The sequence below is a fragment of the Spermophilus citellus genome (assembly GCF_964194105.1).
Source record: "Spermophilus citellus genome assembly, chromosome: 15".
In the NCBI taxonomy this organism is placed as follows: Eukaryota; Metazoa; Chordata; class Mammalia; order Rodentia; family Sciuridae; genus Spermophilus; species Spermophilus citellus.
The window spans coordinates 45,473,625-45,498,254 of NC_138195.1; the positions used below are offsets into that span (position 1 = coordinate 45,473,625).

The 24,630-nt window shown below is 58.7% G+C and overlaps 1 protein-coding gene across 17 annotated transcripts in view; it reads left to right on the forward strand.

The window, feature by feature from the left end:
- The window catches only part of CDH23 (cadherin related 23), a 381,002-nt gene that overhangs the window by 249,134 nt on the left and 107,238 nt on the right, over positions 1-24,630 (forward strand). For 13 of the 17 annotated variants that reach the window (XR_014018890.1, XM_081267119.1, XM_081267138.1 and 10 more), the window contains 6 exons: positions 10,317-10,381; positions 12,086-12,323; positions 14,042-14,147; positions 15,930-16,057; positions 20,482-20,554; positions 22,427-22,543. Coding sequence is in view for 16 of the 17 variants with exons in the window: in XM_081267119.1 (XP_081123245.1) it covers positions 10,317-10,381; positions 12,086-12,323; positions 14,042-14,147; positions 15,930-16,057; positions 20,482-20,554; positions 22,427-22,543 (727 nt within the window). In the remaining variant the exon portion in view is untranslated. Of the gene's footprint in view, positions 1-10,316; positions 10,382-12,085; positions 12,324-14,041; positions 14,148-15,929; positions 16,058-20,481; positions 20,555-22,426; positions 22,544-24,630 lie in introns of those variants that run through there. The other 4 variants (XM_081267143.1, XM_081267132.1, XM_081267120.1 and 1 more) reach the window with 4 other exon arrangements.

Here is a 24,630-nt window from a genome sequence, read left to right on the forward strand (position 1 = left end):
GTTGCCTGCCTTGGAGTTGGCAGTGATGGTTTCCTGTCCCAGCACAGTGGCTGTTCGTCCCTGGATAAGTCGGTTGGCCTCTCTGAGCCCTAGTTCCCTCCTTCGTTTGTAGATGGGGACAGTATGGGTGTTGGTGCCAGAGAGCTATTGGGAAGACGGAATGAAACAAAATGTGGGAAATGCTTGTCGGATTTGATGGCATAGAGTTAAGTGCTCAAAAGAAAACGGCAGGGGTCCCCCTCTTACTCTCCTCTCCTGTGGCCTGGAGAAAAAGATTAGCACTTCTGACTTGGGCCTGGTCCATCGGGAAGGTGGCCATCGCCCGCTGCCGCCTCCGCTCACCTTGTCTTAACCTTTGGAATTTCCCCAGTACATGTTTAGTTTTTCCTTTTCCTTTTTGTGACCAGAAGAAAATTACACCTGTGCCAGCGCGTCCATCACAGAGGCAGGCCCTCCGCACGCAATTGTGAAGGCCAAATGAGGGAATTAGTTTTGCCGCTAATGCCCGCGCTGGGGAGGAGCAGGAACCAGAGGGATGCTTTGTAAGTCAGGCCGCCCTCTCTCCCGGCACGCGGGTGGCAGGAACAGGTGCTGGCCACAGGCAGGCACTGACCAGCCCCCGTCCTCCTGGGCTGCAGGCACCACCACTAAGGGAGGATGAAGGCGAGACAGGGCCCCCAAGTCCCCTAGGCCTCACTACCAGCCATGCAGTTCTCTCCAGGGTGCCCAGCTCTTGGTACCCACCAGCGACTGCCCCAGAGACCCGCACGTCTTGCTCTGCTCCTGGGCACGCCAGTCTGAGCTGGCCACGCGGCCCCTTCCAGCCCAGCTCCGCCTGATGTCCCCATAGTTCTACCCACTGTCCGAAATGACAGGACTCAGTTATTTCTCTCCTTGATTGTCTCCCTGTTCTGATTGCAAGTCACCTTCCAGCGATGACTTGCCGTGCCTAGGGTGGTCACTTGGTCCCTGGGAGAGTAGCTGGCCCATTGGAAAAGCTCAAAAAGCTCGGGAGGCTGAGGCAGAAGGATGGTGAGTTCAAAGCCAGCCTCAGCAACTTAGCAGGGCCCTAAGCCACTCAGCGAGACCCTGGGTGGGGATGTGGCTCAGGGCTTAAATGCCCCAGGTTCAATCCCTGGTTAAAAAACAAAAAACAAACAAACAAACAAAAAAACTCAACAAAGTATTTACTGACTGTGACTGAGCGAGTGTCCAGCTGCTCCCAACCAGTTTTCAGGGTGCCAAGCGTCTTCCACCTGTCCCTCCAGGCCACTCCTCTCCACCTGGGGGACATTGGGTGAGGCCCTCCTTCTGCCTCCAGTTTTGTCCTCAGGGACTTTGGTAAGAGCTCCAAGCTGGGGAGATGCGGAGGAGCCCAGCATTGCCCCGGGGCAACCTGAGCTGCCCAGGGGCTGCCACTGCCCACTGTGGGCCTTCTGATGGGGGCAGCAGCCCCACAGGGGGATGGGAATGGGAACCACAGAGTTTGCTCAACTGGGCAAGAGCCCGCGCCCACTGCAGGCACAGCACAGGGTGCAAGGCTAGTCAGACGCAGACTTCTCCATGGGGGGTGGGGGGACGCGGGACGCCCACAGGCAGATTTCGGGAGCACAGATGGTGCTGTGTGCTGTAGGAGGGGTTTAGTGAGGGGCTCCTGGGTCAGGACCAGCGGGTGGTCAGGGAGCTCTCAGAGGGAGGGGCGTTTAGGATGGGCCCGAGGGTGCAACGGGGTGTGGGAAGTCGCTATGGCATGAAAGGATGGGCTAGGCAGCAGAGGGCAGCTAGGGGGCGCCAGGGAAGGTGCAGCTACAGGGACCAAAGGCCTGCAGGCTGGGTCAGCCTGGACCCGGGGTATGGTCTAGTCTTAATTCAGAAGGTAATGGGGAGCCATTGAAGGTTTTTGAGCAGAGGCTGGGATCGTTTAGCCATTTTGACTGCTTATCCCTGGGCCTCTTAGGAGACCTTGGTCAACCAAGAAAATGTGTCTGTGTGAGCAACCCCGCGCCTGGGGGAGCCGTACTGCGGTGGTGGAGGGGACACAGAGGGACCAGAGGGAGGACCCTGGAGAGAATGAAATGTTCGCCTGGAACCGATGCTTTGGCATTTCCTAGAGTTGCCAGGTGTGATAGGAGAGCCACCCAGCATGGCCAGCGGGCCAGCCCTGGCCCATCCCTGTAGACACCTGCTGGGACTGAGGCCTCAGAAGTCACCCTGTAGGGAGACAGACGGGCTCCTTCCTAGAACATGGGGGAAGTGGGTGCTCGTGCATGAAGAACCCTCCTTCCCAATGTGAGCCGCTGTCCACCTGCCACTGTGTGCCTGCTGGACTTTCAGGGGCTTGGCCACAAGCTTGTCTTGGGAATGAGGCTGTTGACCAAGTGTCGTAGCAAGCAGAGGGACACCCAGAGCCAGTGGCCACCCCTGCCTGGATGAGGCAGGACAGTGGGTGGGTAGCAGAGCGCCAGCTACAGCCACCCAGGGGCTGGTGGGCCAGGTGGCGATGTGGAGCTATGTCCACCCCCCCCCCCCGTGCCATTGGACAGCAGTGCTCAGGGGCCTGTGTTCCACAAGGTCCCAGATGACTTTTTTGGGGGGATGGGGGTACCAGGGACTGAACCCAGGGGCACTTAACCGCTGAACCACATCCCTAGCCCTACTTTGTATTTTATTAGTGACAGGGTCTCCCTGAGTTGCTTAGTGCTTCACTAAGTGGCTGAGGCTAGCTTTGAACTTGCGATCCTCCTGCCTCAGCCAAATGACTTTTAAAGCTGGGGATTGTAAAGTCCGCTCTGCCCCTTGCCAGCGGTGAGCCTTGGACAGTTCACTGAGCATCGCTGGGCTCCTGTTCCCTGATTTGTAGAAGGCAGTGGGGGAGGGGTTGGAAGTACCTACCTGTGGCCACAGTGAAACAAACCTGTTCGTTCCTACGTGCCCTGTGGGTTGGGTACAGATGTAGCTGTAGATGACAGAGCCATAGGTAGGTGTCTGTCCAGCCCTATACAGGCTTAGAGCAAGTCAGTCAGCAAGAGCCCACCCAGCCCACAGGGAGTTCTGAGTGGGCAGCTGAGGGTCAGGGGGGATGGGAGGGGTGGGCCAGGCAGGAGGGGGAATCTTGATCCAGGTGTAGGTCCGTCCGTGTGGTCCCTTCCGTCAAGGCTGGGATACAGGGCCCAGCTGTGTGTACAGGAGGGGTGGTCCCCGAGGGCAGGCTCCTCCCCAGCCAGCCCGAAGCCCTGCACTGGCCTGGCAGAGCTGGGGCTGGGGGTGGGGGACCTCATGGCCAGGCACAGAGGCAGTTTCTCGCCTTTTTATCCTGCTTCCTGCACTTGGAAGGGAGAGCTCGGCCGCCTCTTTACTGGATATACATATTTCATGCAGTCATTAGATGGTGGCACCAAAGGACCTGCAAATCTTCCCTGGTCAGCATCAGAGGGCTGAGTGGGCAGCGAGAGGCCCCTGGGGACGGAGCTCATGGTGGGAGACATTCCCACCTGGGGGGAGAGGACAGGGCTTGGGGGTAGAAGCAGCATGTGCTGTGCTCTATGACAGTCCCATCTTGTCCCCCAGGGGCTTACCATCTAATCCCCTGGGCCTCAGCTGCTCCAGGTCCCAGAGACTGGATAAAGGGTCCTCCCGCCCTGATAGTCCAAGTGCAAGTCTGCCCCGCACCAGATTTGAAGGGCTGTCCCCAGGGTCCATGTGGGATCTCCCGGGTCAGGACTGCATTCCCCGTCCCCTCCCCCTCCATGTTCCCCTCCTCCCCTTCCTTTGGAATCTCTCTCCCTGTCCCTTTTTCCTCTGCTCCCTCCACCTTCTAACTAGGTTTTGCTCATTCATTCTTCAGTTGGGGACGTCTCTCCTGGGCTGGGCATGGTCTGTGCCAACAGGGAGGCCGGCCACGCTCCTACCCTCACAGCTCCCCCTCACCTGGCCTTTGACTGGGGAAGAGGCTGAGGCCAGGATGCCCCACAGTGACCAGGGCTCCTCACCATCAGGTCCTCTGTCCCCCGCCCTTGCAGGTCCCCGTGTTTTCCAGAGACAAGGCTTAGATGAACGCAGAGTGATACAGGGACAGGGCTTTTGTTCTGAGGAGGCAGCAGGTGGGGACACCCTCCCAGGCTGAGTGGACAGGAAGCGAGAGGGCCAAGTTCCACTGTGTTCCTAGGGTGGGCGGGACGTGGCCTGGTGACATCTTCACACACAGGTGGAGCCTCAGGGGGCCTGGCTGTCCTTCACCAGGTGTCCTCAGGCACCACTGTCACCTCAGGTCCCCTCCTTGGGTGTCATCTTTACTCTGTCGAACAGCAGAGGTCGCTCTCAGGTAGTTTGGTGTCTGACACATGCATGTGTCACCCCTGTGACTGGGAAAGCTCCTACCATCAGCCTTAAAGAAGCCGGGGAGAGTTGGGCTGGGGATGTGGCTCAAGCGGTAGCGTGCTCGCCTGGCGTGCGTGCGGCCCGGGTTCGATCCTCAGCACCACATACCAACAAAGATGTTGTGTCCGCTGAGAACTAAAAAATAAATATTAAAAATTCTCTCTCTCTTCTCTCTCTCTCCCTCTCTCACTCTCTCTTTAAAAAAAAAAAAAAAAAAAGAAGCCGGGGAGCACCTGGAAGCCAAGCCCAGGGGCTGGGGGTCTTTGTTCTAGTTGTCATTCAAATGTTTTCTTTCAGTTGGAAGTTGGGGTTAAGGGTCAGCTTGCAAAACACCCTGGACCGTCCTTGTGTGAGTCGAAGGACGTTCCTGACGGGCAGCTGAGAAAAGCAACAGCTGGCAAAAGTTGACACAGTGCCAGAGAAATAGTCACCTAGCCCCACCCAGGACCACGTAGGGGAGAGGGAAGGCCGAGGTGGAAAAGAGGCCGCTGTGCCCTGCCACAGTGGCAGTTCCCTAGAAAGATGGGTCCTGCGGGGCAGGCTTTGTGCCCTAGAACTGGATCTGTGTTCAGACAAAGCCTCCAGGCCTGTGACACATGCCAGAAGAGCTGACGGACACCTGCTCCATCCCACGGTGCTGGTTACAGTTCCTTTGAAGGGAAGCCTGAGGTCCCCCGCGGGTTCCCTGGTGGCTCTGCCGTGCCTGGCCACTGGGAGGTTACCAGGGCTCCTCCTGAGCTATCCAGGTGTCTGGTGGCAGCAGAGGAGCTTGGAGGGTCCCCAGGCCTCGCTATTCCAGGTCATTTCCAGACAGGAGCTTGGGCGGAGAGTAAGGCATTTCCTGAGGGTCCCTTTGGGGTGGTCAGGGCAACCCTGTCACCGTCCTCCCATGGGGCAGTGTGCACCCTGCGTGGCCCTGCCCCTCGGGGCTCCTGGCCAGGTCTCTGGTGGTCTGCAAGCCTGGGGGAGCCAAACGGTATCTTTTTCTCTGATCTGCTGCCCCCCCCCTTTCCCCATGCCCTGTCTCCACCGCTGACTGCTACACACCTGAAAGGCCCTGCCAAGGTCGCCCAGGGAGCCCAAGGTCCACTTCCAGCTTTGCAGTTTCCTCTGACTATTGGGGTCTGCCTGGGTCACAAAACACGGCCATGAAGCCCCCCGCCCGCCCCTTCACACACTTATGAGAATCTGACCATCTATTCCCAGAGACAGCGGCTGCTCCTTTTTCCTGAGTTATCTCTTAACCTTGTCATCATTTACCGGCGTCATTAGACATCTTTTCATCCCATCTGCCACACATGTCACTAGGTGAGCCATCCCAGTCAAATCTGTTCCGTCTCAGGATGCCGCTGCTGAGGAGCCTGGCTTCCCCAGGCTGGCGAGCACCCCTTGCCTGGCGCTGGCTGCCATTCCATCCATCACTTCTGCTTTCTTAAGGACATGTTCCTTTTTGTCAGGGGAGCAGCACATCTCTCCACGTTCAGATAAAAGTGAGGCTAGGCTCCCTTTAAGAAATTCATCTCAGAAAGTCATCAGGATTTTCTGAAAAATGGTCAAATCTTAGCCAAGCACACACACACAAGTAATCCCAGAGGCTCAGGAGGCTGAGGCAGGAGGACTGAAAGTTCAAGGCCAACCTCAGCAACTTAGCAAGACCCTGGTCTCAATAATAATAAGAAGAAGAAGAAGAAGAAGAAGGAGGAGGAGGAGGGGGAAGAGGAGGGGGAGGAGGAGAAGAAGAAAGGCTGGCGGTGTGGTTCAGTGGTTAAGTGCCCTTAGGTTCAATCCCTGGTACCAACAGAAAGCTTTAGAGGCAATGACCCCCTGCAACTGCAGTCTCCGTGCTGTTGGCTCAATACCTTTAATAACACACGTGTGGCGGGTTTTCCTGCTCTTCCTGTTGGTGCCAAGCCGTGGACGCCTGAGCCTGGACAGTAATGTCCCCGTTTCTCTTCTCTCTTGCAGAAAAGATGAACCGAGTGTCGTAGTTAAGTGATCTATTAACTGATCTTCATTCTTGGTCCCCTAGTTTGCACAGGGGTCAGGCAACATGACGTAAAAATATCAACCTTTTTCTTCTCAGCCCAGTCAACTTAAATGTCGTCCAGTTAATGAGTGGGCGTCCTGGAGGGGAAGCTTTGGGAACGCCTGGAGGTCGCCCATGTCTGTACCTTTGGTACCCAGTCATCGGGATCTGGAGGAGGACGCAGAGCTCGGGGTGCACAAACCCCCGATAGGTCAAAAGCCCACTTAACAGGACTAGGAACTCTGTTCAAAAAAGAACAGAGAATGAGACCTAAAGATCAGGGACGGTCACCTTGGCCCTAGAGACAAAATCAAGTTGTCCGCCTGCTCCAGGTGACCACAGATTCCCAGAGGCTGCGTTGTAAATCTCAGGGTAAAGACAAGGACAGTCAAAGTCCAGGGGCTCCAGGGAGAGGAAGGACCAGGACCTCCGAGCTCAGTGGCAGTGGCCCTGGGTTGGCCAAGCATCAGAGACTGCAGAGATGCCCAAGGAGGGGCGGGTGCTGCTGCTAACGATGCCAGTTGCCATGACTGCAGAGGGAACGAAGTCACCCGCTGTCCCCCTCACACAAGGGGGCTCAGACTCCTGACTGGGGCTCAGGGAGGACAACACGGTGAGGGGCGCGGAGATCACCTGTGGCTCAAGTGCCCCTCCGAGGTGCGTAGGAGCCAGGCCTTGCCTCCACCAAAATGAAATTAAAAAGAGACCAAACCCCGAGCCACCCTGAACCCAGAAGAACAGAGCTAGCTGCGAAACCCACAGACTAGGTCCCTGCATAGCACTGTCCCTGTGAAAGGACCTCACACCAGATCCAAGCCTGTGGGTTCTGAGGACTCCAAACCCATCGCTCTGGCAGACGCCAGGCAGGCCCAGGACAGCCTCAAAGGGGGTCCCACTGGGTCACCAGAGACACCTCGTTGTCCCATAGAGCTTTTCACGTTTCCCAAAAAGAAGACAGAAACACAGTCATGCAGGAACAAGGCTTTGGGTCTCACGGGAGGCAGCATGTGGGGACATGTGGGGACAGTCCCAAGCTGACTCAACAGGAAGCAGACACCTTGGGGTGTCGTTTTTACTCTGCTGGTTACTTCGGTGTCTAATACCTGCGTGTGTTGCCCTCCACCTCGGAAAGCTCCTGCCAGTCAGTCCTACAGAAGGCGGGGACAACCTGGGGAGCCAGCCGGCCAGTGGCTCTTTGCTCTCTGGGCCAGCAGTTAGCTTAGTGACTTGGTGGTCGCTCACTTCCTGGCCTGTCTGCTGGCCCGTCACCCTGTCAGACTTAGGTGACGTCTCCTGTTTGCAGACCAGGAGCAGCTACCCCATGTGTGACAGACGAGCCTGATTTGTCAGGGAGACTGGGAGCTGGGCAGGTCCCTGGAGGGGAGAAAGGAGGTGGGTTTGTCATGGGGAGCTTGGGACTCCTCTCCCTTGGAATAACCAGCTCCCTGCCTGCTGAGGACACGTCCTCTCAGTCGGGAGGCAGCAACTCAGAGCCCAGGTGAGCCCTTTACCCTCCCTGTGCCTCAGTTTTGCCATCTGTAAACTGGTGCTCATAACCGCTACCTGTGAGAAGGAAAAAAATGAGACGTATAAGGTGTTCCATAAACGGCAACGTAGCTGTCATTGCCGAGTGACCCGGGGCAGCGAGAGGCCCCTCGGGGAGCCAGCATGTGGGGACAGTCCCAAGCTGACTCAACAGGAAGCAAGACACCTTGGGGTGGCCTCCACTGCCTGTGGTCCGCCTTCTCGTGTGTTCAGTGAGGGTCCTATGGTGAACTCTGAGCCTGACCGGGTGGCGCGGGGACAAAGGTCTGTCTGCACACGGTCTACAGGAGCAAAATCCATGGGGACAATGAGTGGAACCGGGGTTCAAGAGGCAGTTCTGTGGACGCAGGCAGCCAGAGACCCCGGAGAGGGCCCCTTTGTGAAGAGTGGCGTTCTCCGCATCACCCGGATCTGAACCCTGATAAACATTTCTTCCCCATTTTGTTCATTTGGAATATAAATATATTATTCAGGGATCTGCCTTCCTGAACTGAATATATGAAACACAAATGAGCTTTTTCATAAAAGCCCTGTGGATTCCAGCCACGCCGGGGATAAGACAGACGCCATGGTCCGAGCCACAAAGGCCACCCGGCATCACCACTAGAACCCCTGTCTTCTGAGGAAGGGGAGAGGGGGTCTCCCTGGTGGCCTGAAGGAGGAGCCCAGGCAGAGAGAGGAGGCTCACTCTGCTCCCTACCGGCTCGCCACCTAGAGGGGTGACGGGTTACTGCAGGCCTCCCCGGTCTGGCCTCAGTTCTGCGACCTGGGAGATGGGTGGAATGTCAGACCTCGGCACACGGGTGGTGGTCCCGGTAAACAGGATGTTCTTTGAAAACATAAAAGGTCACAGAGTGGAACAGGCTGCCGATGTGACCGTCACAGCCACTGTCGTCAGTGTAAGGCTGGGCTCGCACCCTCTGGTCCCTTAGACTGCAAGTCACTGAGACTCCACTTGGTCTAGTCTAGGTAAAGAAGTCTTTTTGTTTAATTTTTTTTATTTGTTATTTTTAGTTATACATGACAGAGAGTGATTTTGGCATATCATACATATGTGGAGTCTAACTTCCCATCCTCGTGATTGAACATGATGTGGAATCTCACTGGTGGTGTATCATATGTGAACACAGGAGAGCTCTATCTGATTCAGTCTACTGTCTTTCCCATTCCCATGCCCCTCCCTTCCCACCATTCCCACTGAACATCTATCCTCTCTCCCCATTGTGAATTAGCATCTACATTCAGAGACAACATTTGGTCTTTGGTTTGGGGATTGGCTTATTTCATTTAGCATGATAGTCTCCAGCTCCATCCATTTACCAGCAAATGCCATGATTTCATTCTTCTTTATGGCTGAGTAATATTCCATTGTGTATATGTACCACATTTTCTTTATCCATTCGTCTGTTGAAGGGCACCTAGGCTGGTTCCACAGTTTGGCTATTGTGAATTGAGCTGCTATGAACATTGATGTGGCTGGGTCCCTGTAGGATGCTGATTTTAAGTCCTTTTGGTATATGCTGAAGGGTGGGATAAGTAGAGGTCTTGATGGACTCACAGGCCAAGTTGTGGGCAGGAAGGGACAGCAGACTCTGGACGCTAAAACCGCCAGGATTTAGGCTTCCCGTCGCTGGCTCTCCCATGGGTGCCGCTTCACCCTCCCCAAACATCAGCAGTTCCAGGTTCACGGCACCCAGCTTCACTCGGGAGAAAAGTGTTCGTCCCGAGCAACAATGAGAAGGATCCCGAGGGAGGATTCTGCCGGACCCACAGTGGTCAAGGGCCACCCCCAGGCCAGTCCCTGTGGCTGGTGTGGGGTGGCAGCTTGAACTGAGTCCCTGTGTTCCATGGGGGAGGAGCCAGAGAGGATGGCGGAGGTGGGCGGGGCCTGCGTGGGGAGAGTAGGCTTCCAGCAGGCGACAATCCGCCCCTGTGTGGTGGGTCAGTCCTGGGTCAAGGGCAGGACAGGAACCCCCCTAGGCCCCCCCCTGGGCAGCACACACGCAGGGACCCACCAGGCGCTGAACCACGCCCACCTTTGTTTGGGACAGTTGGCCAACCTACAGGTTGCGCCTGGGGACAGGTCTAGGGTCTCCCACGCCTGGAGCACCTGCAGGGGATCTGCCTGCCCAGCCTGGCGCAAGAGAGGGACTCACACAGACTTCCGGGGAACGGCCCCCTGGAACTGTGCTCTCCACTACACAGTTCAGCAGCCATGGGTGGCTGGTGACCACCTGAGCGAACAGCATGGCTCTAGAAGTCTGCGGGCCAGGAGTGGGGTGGGAGAAACGGGTTCCCGAGGCCGTTTCCTGGCGTGGCCAGGAGACCCAGGTGGGCCTGAAAGTCACCCCTTCCTGTCCCCCTGCAGGCAACCGACAATGACGTGGGTACCTTCGGGGAGGTCAGCTACTTCTTCAGTGATGACCCTGACAGGTGAGACCCGCCCCCACTTCCTCTGCAGTGGCCCCCACCACGCACGGGGTCCAGCAGACGTTCCAGTGTCCAAGGGTTATGCTGGGCCCTGCAGCTGGAGCACTGGACTGGGAGTCAGAACCCAGGGACATTGTTGCTGGTTCGTCCCTGAGTGCACAGCACAGTACAGTTAGTCAAGTTTCCTAAACTATCTGGGACATAGTTTCTCAAATGATAACCTTTAGCAGGGTGTGGTGGCACACATCTGTAATCCCAGTGACTTGGGAGGCTGAGGCAGGAGGATTGCAAATTTGAGGCCAGCCTCTGCTATATAGTGAGACCCTGACTCAAAAAAAAAAAAAAAAAAAGGCTGGAGTGTAGCCCAGTGGTAGAGCACCTCTGGTTTCATCCCCAGTACCAAAAAAAAGGTCAGTTTTTGGGAATGGAGGAGACTGTGTGTGAGGGCTTTGAAGCATGAATGATCGCACCCCGTGGCCACCACTAGCAGCCGCGGCCCTAGGAGCTCCAACTGCAGGCACTGTGTCTGTGCATCACCTGTGTCATCCTCACAGCTAAATGCTGGAGGCACTTGGTGCTTGGCCACTATTATCACTTCCGCTTCACAGATGAGGAAACTGCAGCTCAGAGAGGTTCTCACCTTCCCAAAGTCACACAGCAGGCAGGCACCAGGCCAGGCCTCTGCACACGATTTTCACCGCTAGGACACACAGCGTCCATCAGCAGCCCTTGGGGGGGTTCCTAGCCTCACTGCCTGACCGGGGCCAGCCTCGCCCATCATGGGGACACGGTACTGGCCTGGTCCCTGGCCACCTCTCCCCCTCACCTACAGTTGCTCTGAGCCAGGGGAAGCCCCTCCTTGTTGACCTCGTCAAAGGCCACGGTGAATTCAGGGGGCAGGTCTGCGTCTAAAAACGAGGGATCTGCTGCACTTGAGAGAAGAAGGGGGGAACAAAGGCGGTCAGCTCAGGTGGATGCCCCACTATCTGAGTGATCAGAGGGGGGACCCTGGGCAGAGTCCTGGGCCACACTGTGGGGAGGCCTGGTGTGGAGGAGCAGCTGTGGCTGCGGGCACAGGGCCCCGCCGCAGGGTGTCCACACGGCTTCCTGCCCCCATCCTGGATTCCGCCGGTTCCCATCTTCTGGGCCCGATCCTTTCTCTGTCCCTGAGCTGGGACCTTCCGGGCCTGGTGACCTGCAGCTGAGGATCAGGACAGCTCACCTGAGCCTCCAGGGGACCCTTAGAGGAGGCAGTGGGAGGGATTGTGCCCTGGGTCTTGCTTCCCCCAGGGGACAAATGCCAGCCCCTCCCCCAGTGTCTCAAGCAGGCCACAGGGGCAGCTCCCAAGAGGTGACAACCCCCCCTTCCCGTGTGGGACACTTCTGCCATTTTTGAGCATTTTGGTGCAAAACTCCCTGGGGTGACGGACTCTGCCTCTGTGGCTCTCCAGCATCTGGCGACTCCTGCGGCCGAGGTTCCTGCCCGCATGTCCCCGATGGAGTCTCCCGACTCCCTCCAACCTCACCGCTGACCACGCTGCCCTTCCCGGGACCCTGCTTGGGGCCCCTGCCCCCCCCGCCTCGAGGCGGCCCAGACGCCTTCCTGTCACCCTGTCCATCAGCGCTGGTGGGACGTGGCAAACACGGGTGGCTGCCCGCCAGGCTGCTCCCATCCAGGCGCCTTGGCGCTCCCTCCTCCCCCGCCAGGTTCTCCCTGGACAAGGACACGGGACTCGTCATGCTGATCGCCCGGCTGGACTATGAGCTCATCCAGCGCTTCACCTTGACCGTCATCGCCCGGGACGGGGGCGGCGAGGAGACCACAGGCCGGGTCAGGATCAACGTGCTGGACGTCAACGACAACGTGCCCACCTTCCAGAAGGACGCCTACGTCGGGGCCCTGAGGGAGAACGAGCCCTCAGTCACGCAGCTGGTGCGGCTCCGGGTAAGTGCCCTGGGCGCTCCTTGGCCACCTCCCTGCGGAAGCCACCGAAAGCCAAGGTGAGCCACGCCGACCTCTGGGCACCAAGGTCTGGGGTCCGATTCTTGGACTGTGTCAGGGCTTCTCTGAGCATCACCTCCTGTCCCTGGTGACCAAGGGGGACCACACTCATAGTGTCTGTCACAGCTTGAATTTCTGGCCACCATTTAGCAAAAGGATGCCCCATGTCCCTGGCAAAGACGTGGCCAGGGGAGTGGGCAGCGGGTCCTGTGGAAGGACCTCCTTCAGAGCCTTTCAGTGTCCACTGCAGCGGGCAGAGCCACAGGCACCACGGGGTGCGGCCCAGTTCACCAAAGGGGAAGCAGGAAGGGAGAGCCCAGGAGACACGGCCACTCACAGAGAAGCAGGGCCAGACCAGAGGAGGGGATACGCTGCAAGTGTCCCCCAGTGGGGCCCTGCCATGCTTCAGTGACCTCAACCAGGGGCTTCTGAATGTCCATGCTGCTTCCCCACGCTGCCTGCCCACAGTGACAGGACCTGGTCCTCCACTGGAGCCTGTCCCAAAGCCTCAAAGGGTGAAGGCAAGGGAGGGCAGGCCTGGGGGTATGCAGAGCAGGAGCCTGGGCCCCCCCAGCATGCCGGAGCTCCCGTCAGACCCCCCCACCTTCTCAGAGTGTGGGAGGCTCCCTGGGGTGGAGGACCATCAGGAAAGAAGCTGATAAATTGCAACACTCCAGAAGATGGTCCAAGGGGGCGGGATCCGCAGGGCCTTCCTCCCTCTTTACTTCCACGGAGCACACGTCTGTTAGATATCTATCTCATGTCTGCACTGTGCCACACTCCAGGTACACAGCAGCAATTGAGAAACACAGGGTCCTGCTTACAGGAAGCTGGTGGTTTAAGCAGGGCAGGCAGCAATTAAATAAGAAATGACAGTGGGCATGAGGGTAGTGATGGGACACACAGCACCAGGGCCCTGCTCTTAGTCCATTTATGTTACCATAACAAAATGCCCAAAGCTGAATACTTTATAAAGAAAAGAGGTTTGTTGAGCTCACAGTTTTAAGGGCTGGAAGTCCGGGATCGGGCAGCCTCATTGTGTCAGCCTCTGATGAAGCCCCCCTGGATGCATCCCAACATGACAGAGAACACCGTGGTGGGAGCATGGCAAGGCGAGCAATCCTGTGTTCAGACAGGAGATGAGAGACTTAGAGCCAGACTCGCTTTTTTATAGAAACTTGCTCCCCGCTCCCGGGGCCCTCACCAGGGTCCTCCATAGTTACAATAATGCATCCTGATGGCCCCCAGTGACCTAACGCCTCCCGCTGGGCCCCTCCGTTCAAGTTTCACCTCCTCTTGGTGCTGCTGCAGGGGGAACCCGGCCACCAGCTCCCAAAGCCCCGGGGACAAACCATGCCCAGCCCCCTCCCCAGCAGCCCTCAGGGCCTGGAGCTCAGAGAAGGCATGGGATGGGGTGGGGGGTGGCACCCATCCTGGCAGGCCCCCCCGGGAACCCTGGCCTCCCGCCCTCCTCCCAGGCCGCAGCTGCCCTCTCCGTTTCCCAGGCGGCCTCTGGGCTCTGGGTCCAGCTGAAGGGCACAGGCCCCTGGGGTCCTGGGCCAGGACATGACCCACAGGAAGAGGGAGCCCTGGGAGGGGCCAGCCATCCCCTCTGTCCAGCCCCGGGGCTCACGAGGCCCCGTGCACCCGCTTCCTTCCAGGCCACAGATGAAGACTCGCCCCCCAACAACCAGGTCACCTACAGCATCGTCAGCGCCTCCGCCTTCCGCAGCTACTTTGACATCAGCGTGTACGAGGGCTACGGAGGTAGGCGCCCGGGCCTGGGGAGCGTGCTGGGCTCTCCTCTCCCCAGGAAGGGCACCTCGGGCTCCCTGCCCCCTGCCCACTGGGGAGCTGCGTGTGGCCAGCGGTCACCCTTCCAGAGGGTCCGCCCCACATCAGCCAGAGCCTTCTCTGGTTCCTGGGCTGGAGAGTGCAGTTTGAAAGGCCAACGTCCCCGGAATCCATGGGGGTCCCTATTTTGTACCGAGTCTTCCTGGGAGACCCATGGGGGGAGACTTGTGACCTAGCCTCCCGTCCCTCGGGCCGTCCTGGGCCACCTCACAGCCTTCCCATGCTGTCTGTGGCCCTTCTTTACCTGACCCCAGCACAGTTCCCACTCTGGACCCGCCCTGCCTGGACCACAGTGCGTCCTTGTCCCTAGAGCCCTGGTAGCAGGAACAGCAGCAGCAACTTCAAGACCCAAGATCCCAAGAGTGAGCAAGGCCACCTTGCTTTGTAGATGAGGCAACCGAGGCCGAGCGGCGGGGAGCCACCTGCCTGAGGTCACCAGCTTGGCACTCGGGTCCCTGTGTGTTCTGGCTCTTGGTTGCCTCTCCAGCCTGGTAGCTCAGCAGATGCCCCACCCCGACCAAATTCAGCCTCTCTGAACCCCTGGACACCCTGTGCCCTCGTGCTGGCCGCCTCCATGTTCCTTCTGCCGGGAAAGCCCTCTCCCTGCCTCTGCCCCTCTGCTCCCTCTGGCCGGCTCTGAGGCCCCCCGAGAAGCCTCCTCTGCAGGAAGTCTCCCGAGTGCGGGGGCTGGGGCAGGCCTTCCCTGGCAGAATGACCCGTGCCTTGGACACCCCTGGTCCCCGCTCATGCCTCTCAGTGGTGACAGAGACGTGTGGTCACGGGAAATGCCCAGCCCAGGGCTCTCCCCGACATCTGAAGTCCCTGTTGACAAACAGGAAAGTAGCAGGCCTGCACCCACCCTCCCGCCAGAGGCACCCTCGATCTGACCAGTGAGCCAGCACTCTGTGTCCCATGTCCCAACAGAAAGTGCCATTGGACACTGTGGTCAGGGCTCTGCAGGTGACCTGGCCCACTTCCAAGCCAAGACGCGCGCCCGCCCCTGCCAAGTTGAGAATTGGTGACTTAGCACGAGAGAGTGACCCCAGGGTTCAGGCTCTGCCGTGGGGGGACACTTGAGAACCGAGGCCTCTCTCGTAACCCCCTGCAAGTCTCTCCTCGTGGTCTCCCCCCGCAAGTGAGACAGGCCAGGGGAGACCAAGGACAACACTGCCATCTGCACCCCACTGCCAAGCCCTTCCTGGCACCCCAGTATTGGGCAATCAATGGTGAATTCTGTGCTTATGGGGTGTGTGGGGGCGTGGTACTGGTCACTGGGACGAGGCTAGAGAGTGTGACCAATGGGGAAAATTCAAGAAGAAAAGTGCCAGGGGAATGAGGGAGACAGACAGGTAGACAGTGGAGCCTACTGGACTCTGGATTTGGCCAAACCTAGGATCATATCCTGGCTCTGTGTTGTTGCTGGCTGTGTGACCCTGGGCAAGTCACTGAACCTCTGTGTCTGGTTTCTTCATCTGTAAAGTGGGGCTTTTCATCACACTTATCACCCAGTGAGTTCAGCACGGTGCCTGTTGCACATCAGGAAGTCAGTAGACTGAAGTGAAGACCAGGAGGCCAGAGAGGAAACCCAGCAGAGCTGGCCAGGGTCACACCGGTTGTCCCTTCTCAGCCTACGGGGAGCCCTGGCTGGCTGGGCATCCAAAGCCTGCCTACAGGGGGCTGCTCCTGCCGTTTCAGTGATCAGCGTGAGCCGCCCCCTGGATTACGAGCAGATACCCAATGGGCTGATATACCTGACAGTCATGGCCAAGGACGCCGGCAGTCCCCCTCTCAACAGCACAGTCCCCGTCACCATCGAGGTGTTTGTGAGTACTCGGCTCTGGCCTTGCTCCTCCAGGGTACAGGGTGGCAGGGCTGGGGACCCTGCCCAAGCCCAGAGGTGTGGACCATGTCCTTGCCTATTCCCACAGCTCGGCTGTCCCAAATTCTGTCCCTAGCAAACCGCTGCCTGCAACTAAGCTGCCTGCCAGGGAGCCCCGGGGCCCTGGGGTTCAGGCAGAGCCAGATTGCCCTGCTCTAACTCCTTTGGGGGGCCTCAGGACAGCCTCTGGGGGTGGGTGGAGCTGGGGCCAGGCAAGAGGAAATGAGGAGCCACAATCTGTGACGTTCAAGGGAGTGACCGCCGGGTGGTCATCTCTCTTCTGCGTCCCTCTCTTCCTCTTTCCACTCCTCTGAAGATCTGAAGGGACCTGAAAGCAAAGCACAGCTTGTCTGACATGAATGTCAACACGCCCTGGTGCCGTCCCTGTCTCACATTATCAGCCACTGAATTCGTCTTCACCACGGCTCATTTGTCCCAGGCCGCCCCCCAGCGACCCGGGGAATGCAGAGCTTGGCCAGCAGTGGGGCCTGTCCCTGCTGAGACCCCGCACACCGGGGCACACTCAAGACTCCCCCCCCCAGCCCACCCCCGCCTGCGTCCAGGGCAGTGAGAGCCTGGTGGCCCCCGAGATTGGATCAGGTTGCCATGAGCTGCGGTTTGACAGGAGTTCAGGGGAAAGGCCAGGCCCAGCCCAGGAGGAGACGGGGTCCTGGGCAGGGGTGAGGGAGGCTGGAGGGAGCAGCCAGGGTGAGAGCCAGGGCAGCAGAGCGAGTGCAGAACAGGCCTGGACCATCTGGCTTCAAGGAGTGGAGGGGGGAGAGGGATCCACAGGAGCCCAGAACTGCCTGTCTTGAGCCCACCACCTCCCGCCTTAACATGGACCCAGAACGGTCGGTCCCCTGGCAGTGCTGACCACGGCCTGGTGTTCACCACACCACAGCCTGACCTCGACTTCCCGGTCGCGGCCGCAGCCCCCACGCCTCCCCTAACCTGGCCACAATCGTGGCCCTGGCCCACCCGCCACCCCTCAGGAGGGCTGTGGTCCTGTCTGTGAGGCAAGAGGCCTGGGTGGAGGCGAAGGGAGGTGGGCGCCTGCGCTGCCACCCCCGAGACCCTGGGTGAGAGGGGAGCTCGGCCCCAGCATAGGGCTTGGGAGGCACCTGGGTTCGAGTGCTGCTCTTCCAGCTGTGTGGCCTGGAGAGGGCTGCTTACCTCTCTGAACCACAGCTTCCCCATCTGCAAAATGGGGACGAGCCTGGCACCTTCCCCAAGAGGTGCCTTGAGGATTCCAGGGGATCAGGCACCTGGCACCTGGCCATAATCGCAGCCGATGAGACAGCCACAAACACTGCCACAGCAGCGGGCTCCAGCCTGTCCTGTGCTCACGGGGCAGAGGGACCTCTGTAGGCTTTGGGAGAGGGCGGGGCAGGACGGTTGAGGTCTATACTCCAGCCCAGGGCTGCGCAGGCGTCACCACCCAGTGGCAGCTCGCTGAGCTCCACCAGCGCCCGTGCCTCCATCGCTCAGCCTTTCTCAGCCCCATTTACAGATGGGGACACTGAGACTCAGGGCGGGTGGGTCACAGTGCCTCCTGGCCCCTGGTTAGTGGCAGAGCTGGGTGGAACCCCGCTCCTGCTGCCTCCAGGCCTATCTTCTTCCCACCACACTCATTGGCCTGGAGCCTGGGTGGTCCGTCCCCCCATGTGACTGAGACCTGGGGACCTTCTTGGAGTGCACATGCTCATCCGGCCGGACTGAGCTGAGGCTGAGGTTCTGGGTTTGCAGCAAGGGTGGTTGATTGACACTTCTGCTCAGGGGACCACATTTGGAGCAGCTAGGCCTCCGGAGACCTGTCCTCAGGAGATTTTGAACCCCAGGGGCTGCCCTGCACCCCAGGACCTTCCCAAGATGGGACAGGGCAGGGCCTCTTCTCTTTCCCCCTCAGTCTCTCTAGGGGACCAGAGCCAGCAGGAAGAGGAAGGCCAGGGACCGAGCTGACCTTTTATCCACTGCAAATACTAGAGTGGGCGCAGCCGCCCCTGATTCCAGGGAGCAGAATCTCTGGGGGCCGAGTGGGCGCGAGACTCCACTTCAAAACGCAGGGGCTTGGGTGGGGCAGCGCAGTCCAGCAGAGGGGACCCAGTGTCACCTTCCCTCAGTACTGTCACATGGGTCAGCAGGAGCATACACCTCCTTTCCAAGTCTACCCCAGCCCGCGGCGACCAGGAGGGGCTAGGGACAAAGACAGGTGCCACCTCAGCTGTAAGTGGATCATCTGGTCCCGGGAGCAGGGCTCTTGAGCAGCATCGTCACTCGTAGCTAAGGACCACACTTGAAAAGGTCACTGCCTTCCGGCTGATTTTGCACGTGGGTGGTTTTTAAGTAGCTGTCACTTGGCTGCGCTGCCTCCTCCCTCCACCAAAAGGGTTTTCTAAGGGAGACCCCTGGCTAGTTGGGGGGCTGACGGCAGCTCCCCACACAGGCCAGGCCGGGTGGGGAGAGGCAGAGCCCAGGACCAGAGGGACAGGGTTTGAATCTACAAAGCTGTGTGGTGGCTCGTGATCCAGCACAAGATCACGAGCCACCACACACCTTTGTAGATTCAAACAGCAATTCTTTATTCCCGAACTCACACCGGCCTCCACACACGTACTGGGGCAATCCCGTTCTGCCACCGCCCAATTCAACTACTCCATGAGGCTTTTTCCCCAAAAATCCTTTCTGAATCTCACGAGAACTCAACGGGAACAAGCAGCAGGAACACCCTAATCCTGGCAGCAATAATCTTCAACCTCCAACTTCCCTAAAACCCCTATTGTCTTAAACCGGGAACGCCCTAAACCCAAGGACCGGGATACTTCCTCAAACCTGATCAGCTCTAAACCCGGATCCGCCTTGGTCCTTGAGCAAGGTCACCTTACATGCAATGTCAACAGCGAAATCCATTTAACATGGGGTACGCTAGCAAGGAAATTTTGATGCGTCGTTCCTACTTGGCAATGGCCCTCAGCAGACAGGGCCAGGAGCAGGTGAGAGGGGCCAGGTGATTCCTTTCATCCACTGCTTGTTGGTTTTTAATAAAGAAGTCAAACTCGGTTTGTAGATTTCCCATTAGGGGACAATAAGCTTTTGTGGAGGGAGCGCTGAATTAGAACTAATAGCAAACGCAGCGCCAGGATCCGGGGAAATATCACCGCTAATAAGTTTCTGCCTCGTGCTCCGTGGCTGACATTCCCGCCGTCTGGTGCAGCCAGGCAGAAGCTCCAGGGTGTGTGCAGGGGCACTTGTGCCCGCGCCAGGGGCCAGGGAGAGGTCCAGGGGTGCCGCTGGGGCGTGGGACATCAGGACAGTCCTGGGACAGCCCAGTACCAGGGCTGAGGGACTGTCGGTCAGCGTGAGCCACGGGACAGAACTGGAGCGTCCCCTTTCTGGGCACCCACGACCATAGTGGCTAGGGGTCTCTGAAGCCCCGAGGGGTGGCTGGCCAGGCAGCGTGTCCTCTTTCCTGGTCGCTTGGCCAGAAAGGACTCAGCACAAGGGCTTAGCCCAGCCCCCTCCCCTGGGGGAGCCCTCAGCCCCCTGAGCCAGGAGACCCTGGGAGCAGGACCTCCTGAAGGCCGTGGCTTAGAGACTGCCCGGGGCTGTCCCTCGGCCCCCTCTTGGGCTCTGCCCTGCGCTCTTAGGTCAAGGGGGGAAGGCTGCAGGGCAGGGGGGCCGGAAGCCCCTGGGGTGAAGAGGACGGTGCAGAGGAGCAGCCGGTCAGAGGCAGGGGCTGCATGTGGCTCTGGTCCCCCAAGACGGCACCTCCCCAACCCATGCCCAGTTCAGCTCCTCAGTCCAGCCCCGCCCTCGCCTGCTGAAGGCCTGACCAGAGGAGGGAGAGCTCCAGGAGGGGGCCAGGCCCCTGGCTGGGGTGGGAGCCCTTGTGCATGTGCGTGAGGAGGGTCCGGCTGGCCCTGCCTGCAGCCCGCCCAGGGCAGGATCTCAGGGTCTGGGAAGGACCTGTGGCCAGCCCCTGCACACCCCAGTATCCTTGGGGCTGTGGCACTCCTTTCTTCCTGCTTTCTAGCAGGGTTTCTAGAACATTCCATATTTGTCTTGCTGAGCTGGGAGGGAAGGCCCATGGGGATCCCAGCATGGGGGCTGATGAGCCCAGGGTGGTGCTGGAGTGAGAGCCAGGGATGCGGGCGAGTCACTGCTGCCTTCATTCCCCGTCTTTGACCCTCGCGTCCTGTCTTGCTCCTGGAACCCGGGCTTGCCAGAGGGACACCCCCCGGCCCTGGTGACCTGTAGAGGCCAGAGCTCCTGGGAGCCACCAGGCCCAGCCTGCTCCCTTTGGCCCACCTTGAACTGCCGCCCAGCCTGACCGGCTCCCTGGCCCCAGCTACCCACCCGCTCTCCTTCCAGGATGAGAACGACAACCCGCCGACCTTCAGCAGGCCCGCCTACTTCGTCTCTGTGGTGGAGAACATCATGGCAGGTAGGCCCCGCAGGGAGTGAGGGGCGGGGGCAGCCAGCAGCCTCAGGCACCTCGAGGCCCGCTCCCCGCCTTGCTCACGAATGTAGGGAGGTCCGTGGCCACCTCTGTTTCCCAGGCCAGGTGTCCTATGACAAATCAGGAAGCCTTTGAGGACGTCTGGTTATCTGCTACCAGCAGCTACTTAGAGAGCAGCCACTATGTGCAGACCCTCCCCTGGGCGCTGGGTCCCTGCTCTCTGGCAGCAGGAAGAGGATGGTGACAGATGACGATTAAGCCGTGTAGAGTTCTGAGACTGAGGCTGGGAGGCGTCTAGGCACCAGGACTTCCTTGAAGAATGGCCTTGAGTTGTGTTCCTAGGTGAGGGTGAGGACAGGAGGCTCCACCCTGGGCCACCCAGGTCCACGCCTGGCTCCGGGGCATCTGCTCTGCCCCGAGTTGACCTGGTGGCCTCACCCTGAGGCCAGAGTGTGCTCTGCTATGGGGACTTTGCTGTGTCAGGAACTGTCACACCACTGCATGAGTCAGAAACTGCCAGCTCGGAGACAGCTGGATCAGGGACACCTGGATAAGCTGGAGTCAGGCACCGTGAGGTGCAGGGCCCACTAGAGTTAGGGGTGGCCTTCCAGGGGTACCACAGGCCTATTTTGGGGGGTGCGGTGTACCAGGATTGAACCCAGGGGCACTTAACCACCAAGCCACATCCCCCAATTTTTTTTTTTTTTATTTCATTAGAGACAGGGTCTTGCTAAATTGCTGAAGCTGCCTTTGACTCGAGATCCTCCTGCCCCAGCCTCCCGAGTCGCTGGGACTATAAGTGGGCACCACTGTACGCGGCTCCATGGGCCTTTTAAAGGGAACCTCTGGGCACCTCTCTGGTGTCTGACGATTAGCTAGTCAGGTGCCAGGCCATGCCCATCCCTCCCCCCCCTGTGACCACCACACATCCCCAGCAGGTGCCATCCTCCTGGAGCGCGTGGGGATCTCCCATGGGGTCTTCACTGTGGTACCTAGTTCTCTTCCTAAGCAAGGGCATGTGGATGACAGGGCACAGTAGAACTTGTGTACCTGTACCCCTGCTCAGAGCAGGATGGACCAGTCAGATCCGAGGACCCTGGCCACCTGGAAGGGGCCCCCATCACCTGCCTGACCCCTGACCTTCCAATGCTCAGCACAGACCACCAGCAGAGTGCAGTGAGAGCAAACTGCGGGCCACGGTGCCCGGCGTGCTTCCTGCCCAGGGGTCCTCCCCGCGATCCCACAGGGAGGTCCCGTCTGCAGAGCAGGAGGCTGAGGCTCAGACAAGCCCAGGCACTTGCCGAGGCCCATGGTCTCCAGCTGGGGTTAAGCTGAGCCTGGGTTTGAGCCAGGGCTGCTGCGGAAGGGCTGATCCCCCACCCAGGAGTGCGTGCAGCTGGGGATGAAGGTGAAGCCTTAACTGGACATTAACGAGAAAATAAAAACCCTTATAAATTCCCCGCCAACAAGATAAAACAGGACCAAAATTGGATGCAATAAAGGTAGAATAATTTAATATGGAGCTTCATTTCTTTTTGACTCAAAAGTAAAAGGTGGTCAGTCTGAGTGTTTTACGAGGAGGCAGCTGGCAGGGTGAGGAGGTAGCACTGAGCCTCTGGGGTTGGGAGAGAGGGCAGGCCACCTCCCCCAGGGTCCCCGGCTGCCCCCTCTGACGGAGCCTCATCCCACACAGCACAGGGTCTGGGCCAGGAGGGCAAGTAGTTGGGCCTGGTCACCCCTGGAATCCCCCAGGGGGCAGGCTCCCTACCTCCCTGAGGCCTCTGACAATGCTAGTCCCCAGGGACTGGGACTGGGGACCCAGGTGAGCAATATCCCACCCCCTTTGTCTCCTGGAAGGAGCCACTGTGCTGTTCCTGAATGCTACCGACCTGGACCGCTCCCGCGAGTATGGCCAAGAGTCCATCATCTACTCCTTGGAGGGCTCCTCTCAGTTCCGGATCAACGCCCGCTCGGGTGAGCCCCCGGGCCCTGGGCCCTGCACCCTTGGACTCACAGGGCCAGAGCAAGCCCACTCTGAACACCCAGTTTCATCCCTGAAATTTTCACAGAAGTGTGATTCCTGACCTGACCCCAAAACCACCTCAGTGTGAATTTTTCCACTCAAGGTCGTCTTTAAGGGCGAGGAGTCCTATTATGTTTCAGATACCTGTCGTTTTACACACAGGTGGTCCACACACCTCTTCAGGGACATGTCTACTCATGTCCAAGTGTCCCCTTCCCTCAGCCACTGAGCTGGTCCTTGACCTGCTCCTCACACACAACTGCATGCCAGAGGACTGCTGTGTGGATTACGTTAGTTATCACAAGAAACAAGCTTAGAGTGGGTCAATAGAAAGTTCTGGAACACTACTATCATCATGTTCTTTTATCTATTCACCTAGAGCCCCACCCCAGCTCCCTGCTCAGCCCTCAAATCTCTGTCTTCCTTCTCTGGCTCTCTTTGAGCCTTCCTCCCACTTTCTCTCCTCCTTGAAGCTGGAAGGAGGTAAAAAAAAAAAGAGACAGAAGGAAAGAATTAGAGACCCTGGGCTATTCCCAGACCTGAGGGAATCTGGGGTCTGGTCACCAGGAACCACCTGCTCTGAGCCAAGTGCTGCTCTAGGCCCTGGGGTGGAGAGGAGGGAGACAGGACCCTCACAGGGCCTGCGAGGCACCCACTTCCAGGTACCCACTTCTGTCTGAGCCGAGGAACTCCAGACGCCAGCCCTGGGCGGCTCAAGACAATGGAGACACCCAGCCGTCCAACATGGTGTGCAGACAGCCTCCACGGGCCGGTTCTCGGGCCAGGTCCCTTCCAGGTTGTGGCTCCAAGGTCACCGCAGAAGGAAGAGCACCTGGGGCATGGTGCCACGCGGAGCTCATAGGCCAGGCCTGGAAGTGACGTGCCTCACTCCTGCCCACAGCCCATTGGCCAGACCAGGCGATGGCCCCGCCCAGGTGTGAGGGAGCCTGGGAATGGCACGCAGGCCTGGGGCCCCTTTCCAGGAGACGTCTACCCTCGGGAGCGAACAGGAACTTAGGGGACCCTGGGCGTCCCTGCCATGGGCGATCAGTGGCTCCCCAGTATCCATGGCTGCCCGTCAGAGTTGGCCTCAGTCTCTCCCCCATCTACTTTCCCTGGGAGCTTCGGAAGCAGATGGCTGGAACTGAGGTCCACAGACGGCAGAGGGACCCCAGGGCCATCATGAGCCTCTCCTTCCACCTCTGAAAACGCAGAGGCCTCCCTCCCTGCTTCGGGAGCATCCACCCCAGCTAGCCACCCCTCACCCTCCCCTGTCTCCAGAAAGCTCAGAGCAATGCGGTCATTCAGCAGGGGATGCTTCCAGGACCCGGTGGAGACCAAGGCGCTCCCGACCCTGGTGTGAGATGGTCCGGGACCTGTGCGTGCTCTGGTAGATTTCAGTCACCTCTAACTTACACCACCAACACCATGTGAATGCTGTAGGAAAGTTGTTCTGTTGTATTGTGCAGGCAATCACGAAAAGAAAAAACGACACCTCATTCCAGATGCAATTATTTTTGCCTAATTTCTGCTTAGTCGAATGTGCAGCGATGGAGACATGGAGGGCAGACACAGAAGCGGTGTCACTAACTAACCTCAACCAAGAAGCGCTGTTCTCAGCTCTCTGACCTGCATCTTCCCACCCTCCAGCATTAGCCCCATTTTCCAGATGAAGAAACCGAGGCACAGGAGAGGCTCAGAACTTCACTGAGGACTCACAGAGCTGAACTTGGGGCTCCAGAGCCCCAGTGTTAAATGCTGCGCCATGGGAAGCCACGTTGGAGCCCACGGTGCCACCCAGATGGAGTGTGGCCCCGCCCTAGCCTCTGTGTCAGGGACTCCAGCTCCAGGGCGGGCCCTGTAGTGATGACAGGGACATTTTCTGCTGCCTGAACACAGCTCCTCCAGCCTTTTCCTCTGAGCTCCTTGGTCAAATTAGCCAGGGCTGCTGCACAAAGGTGGCCTTAATTGGATCTAATTTCCCAGACAGGAGAGGCCATCTATCATGCCGTCAAGTTCACGTTTAAAACTTTTTAGA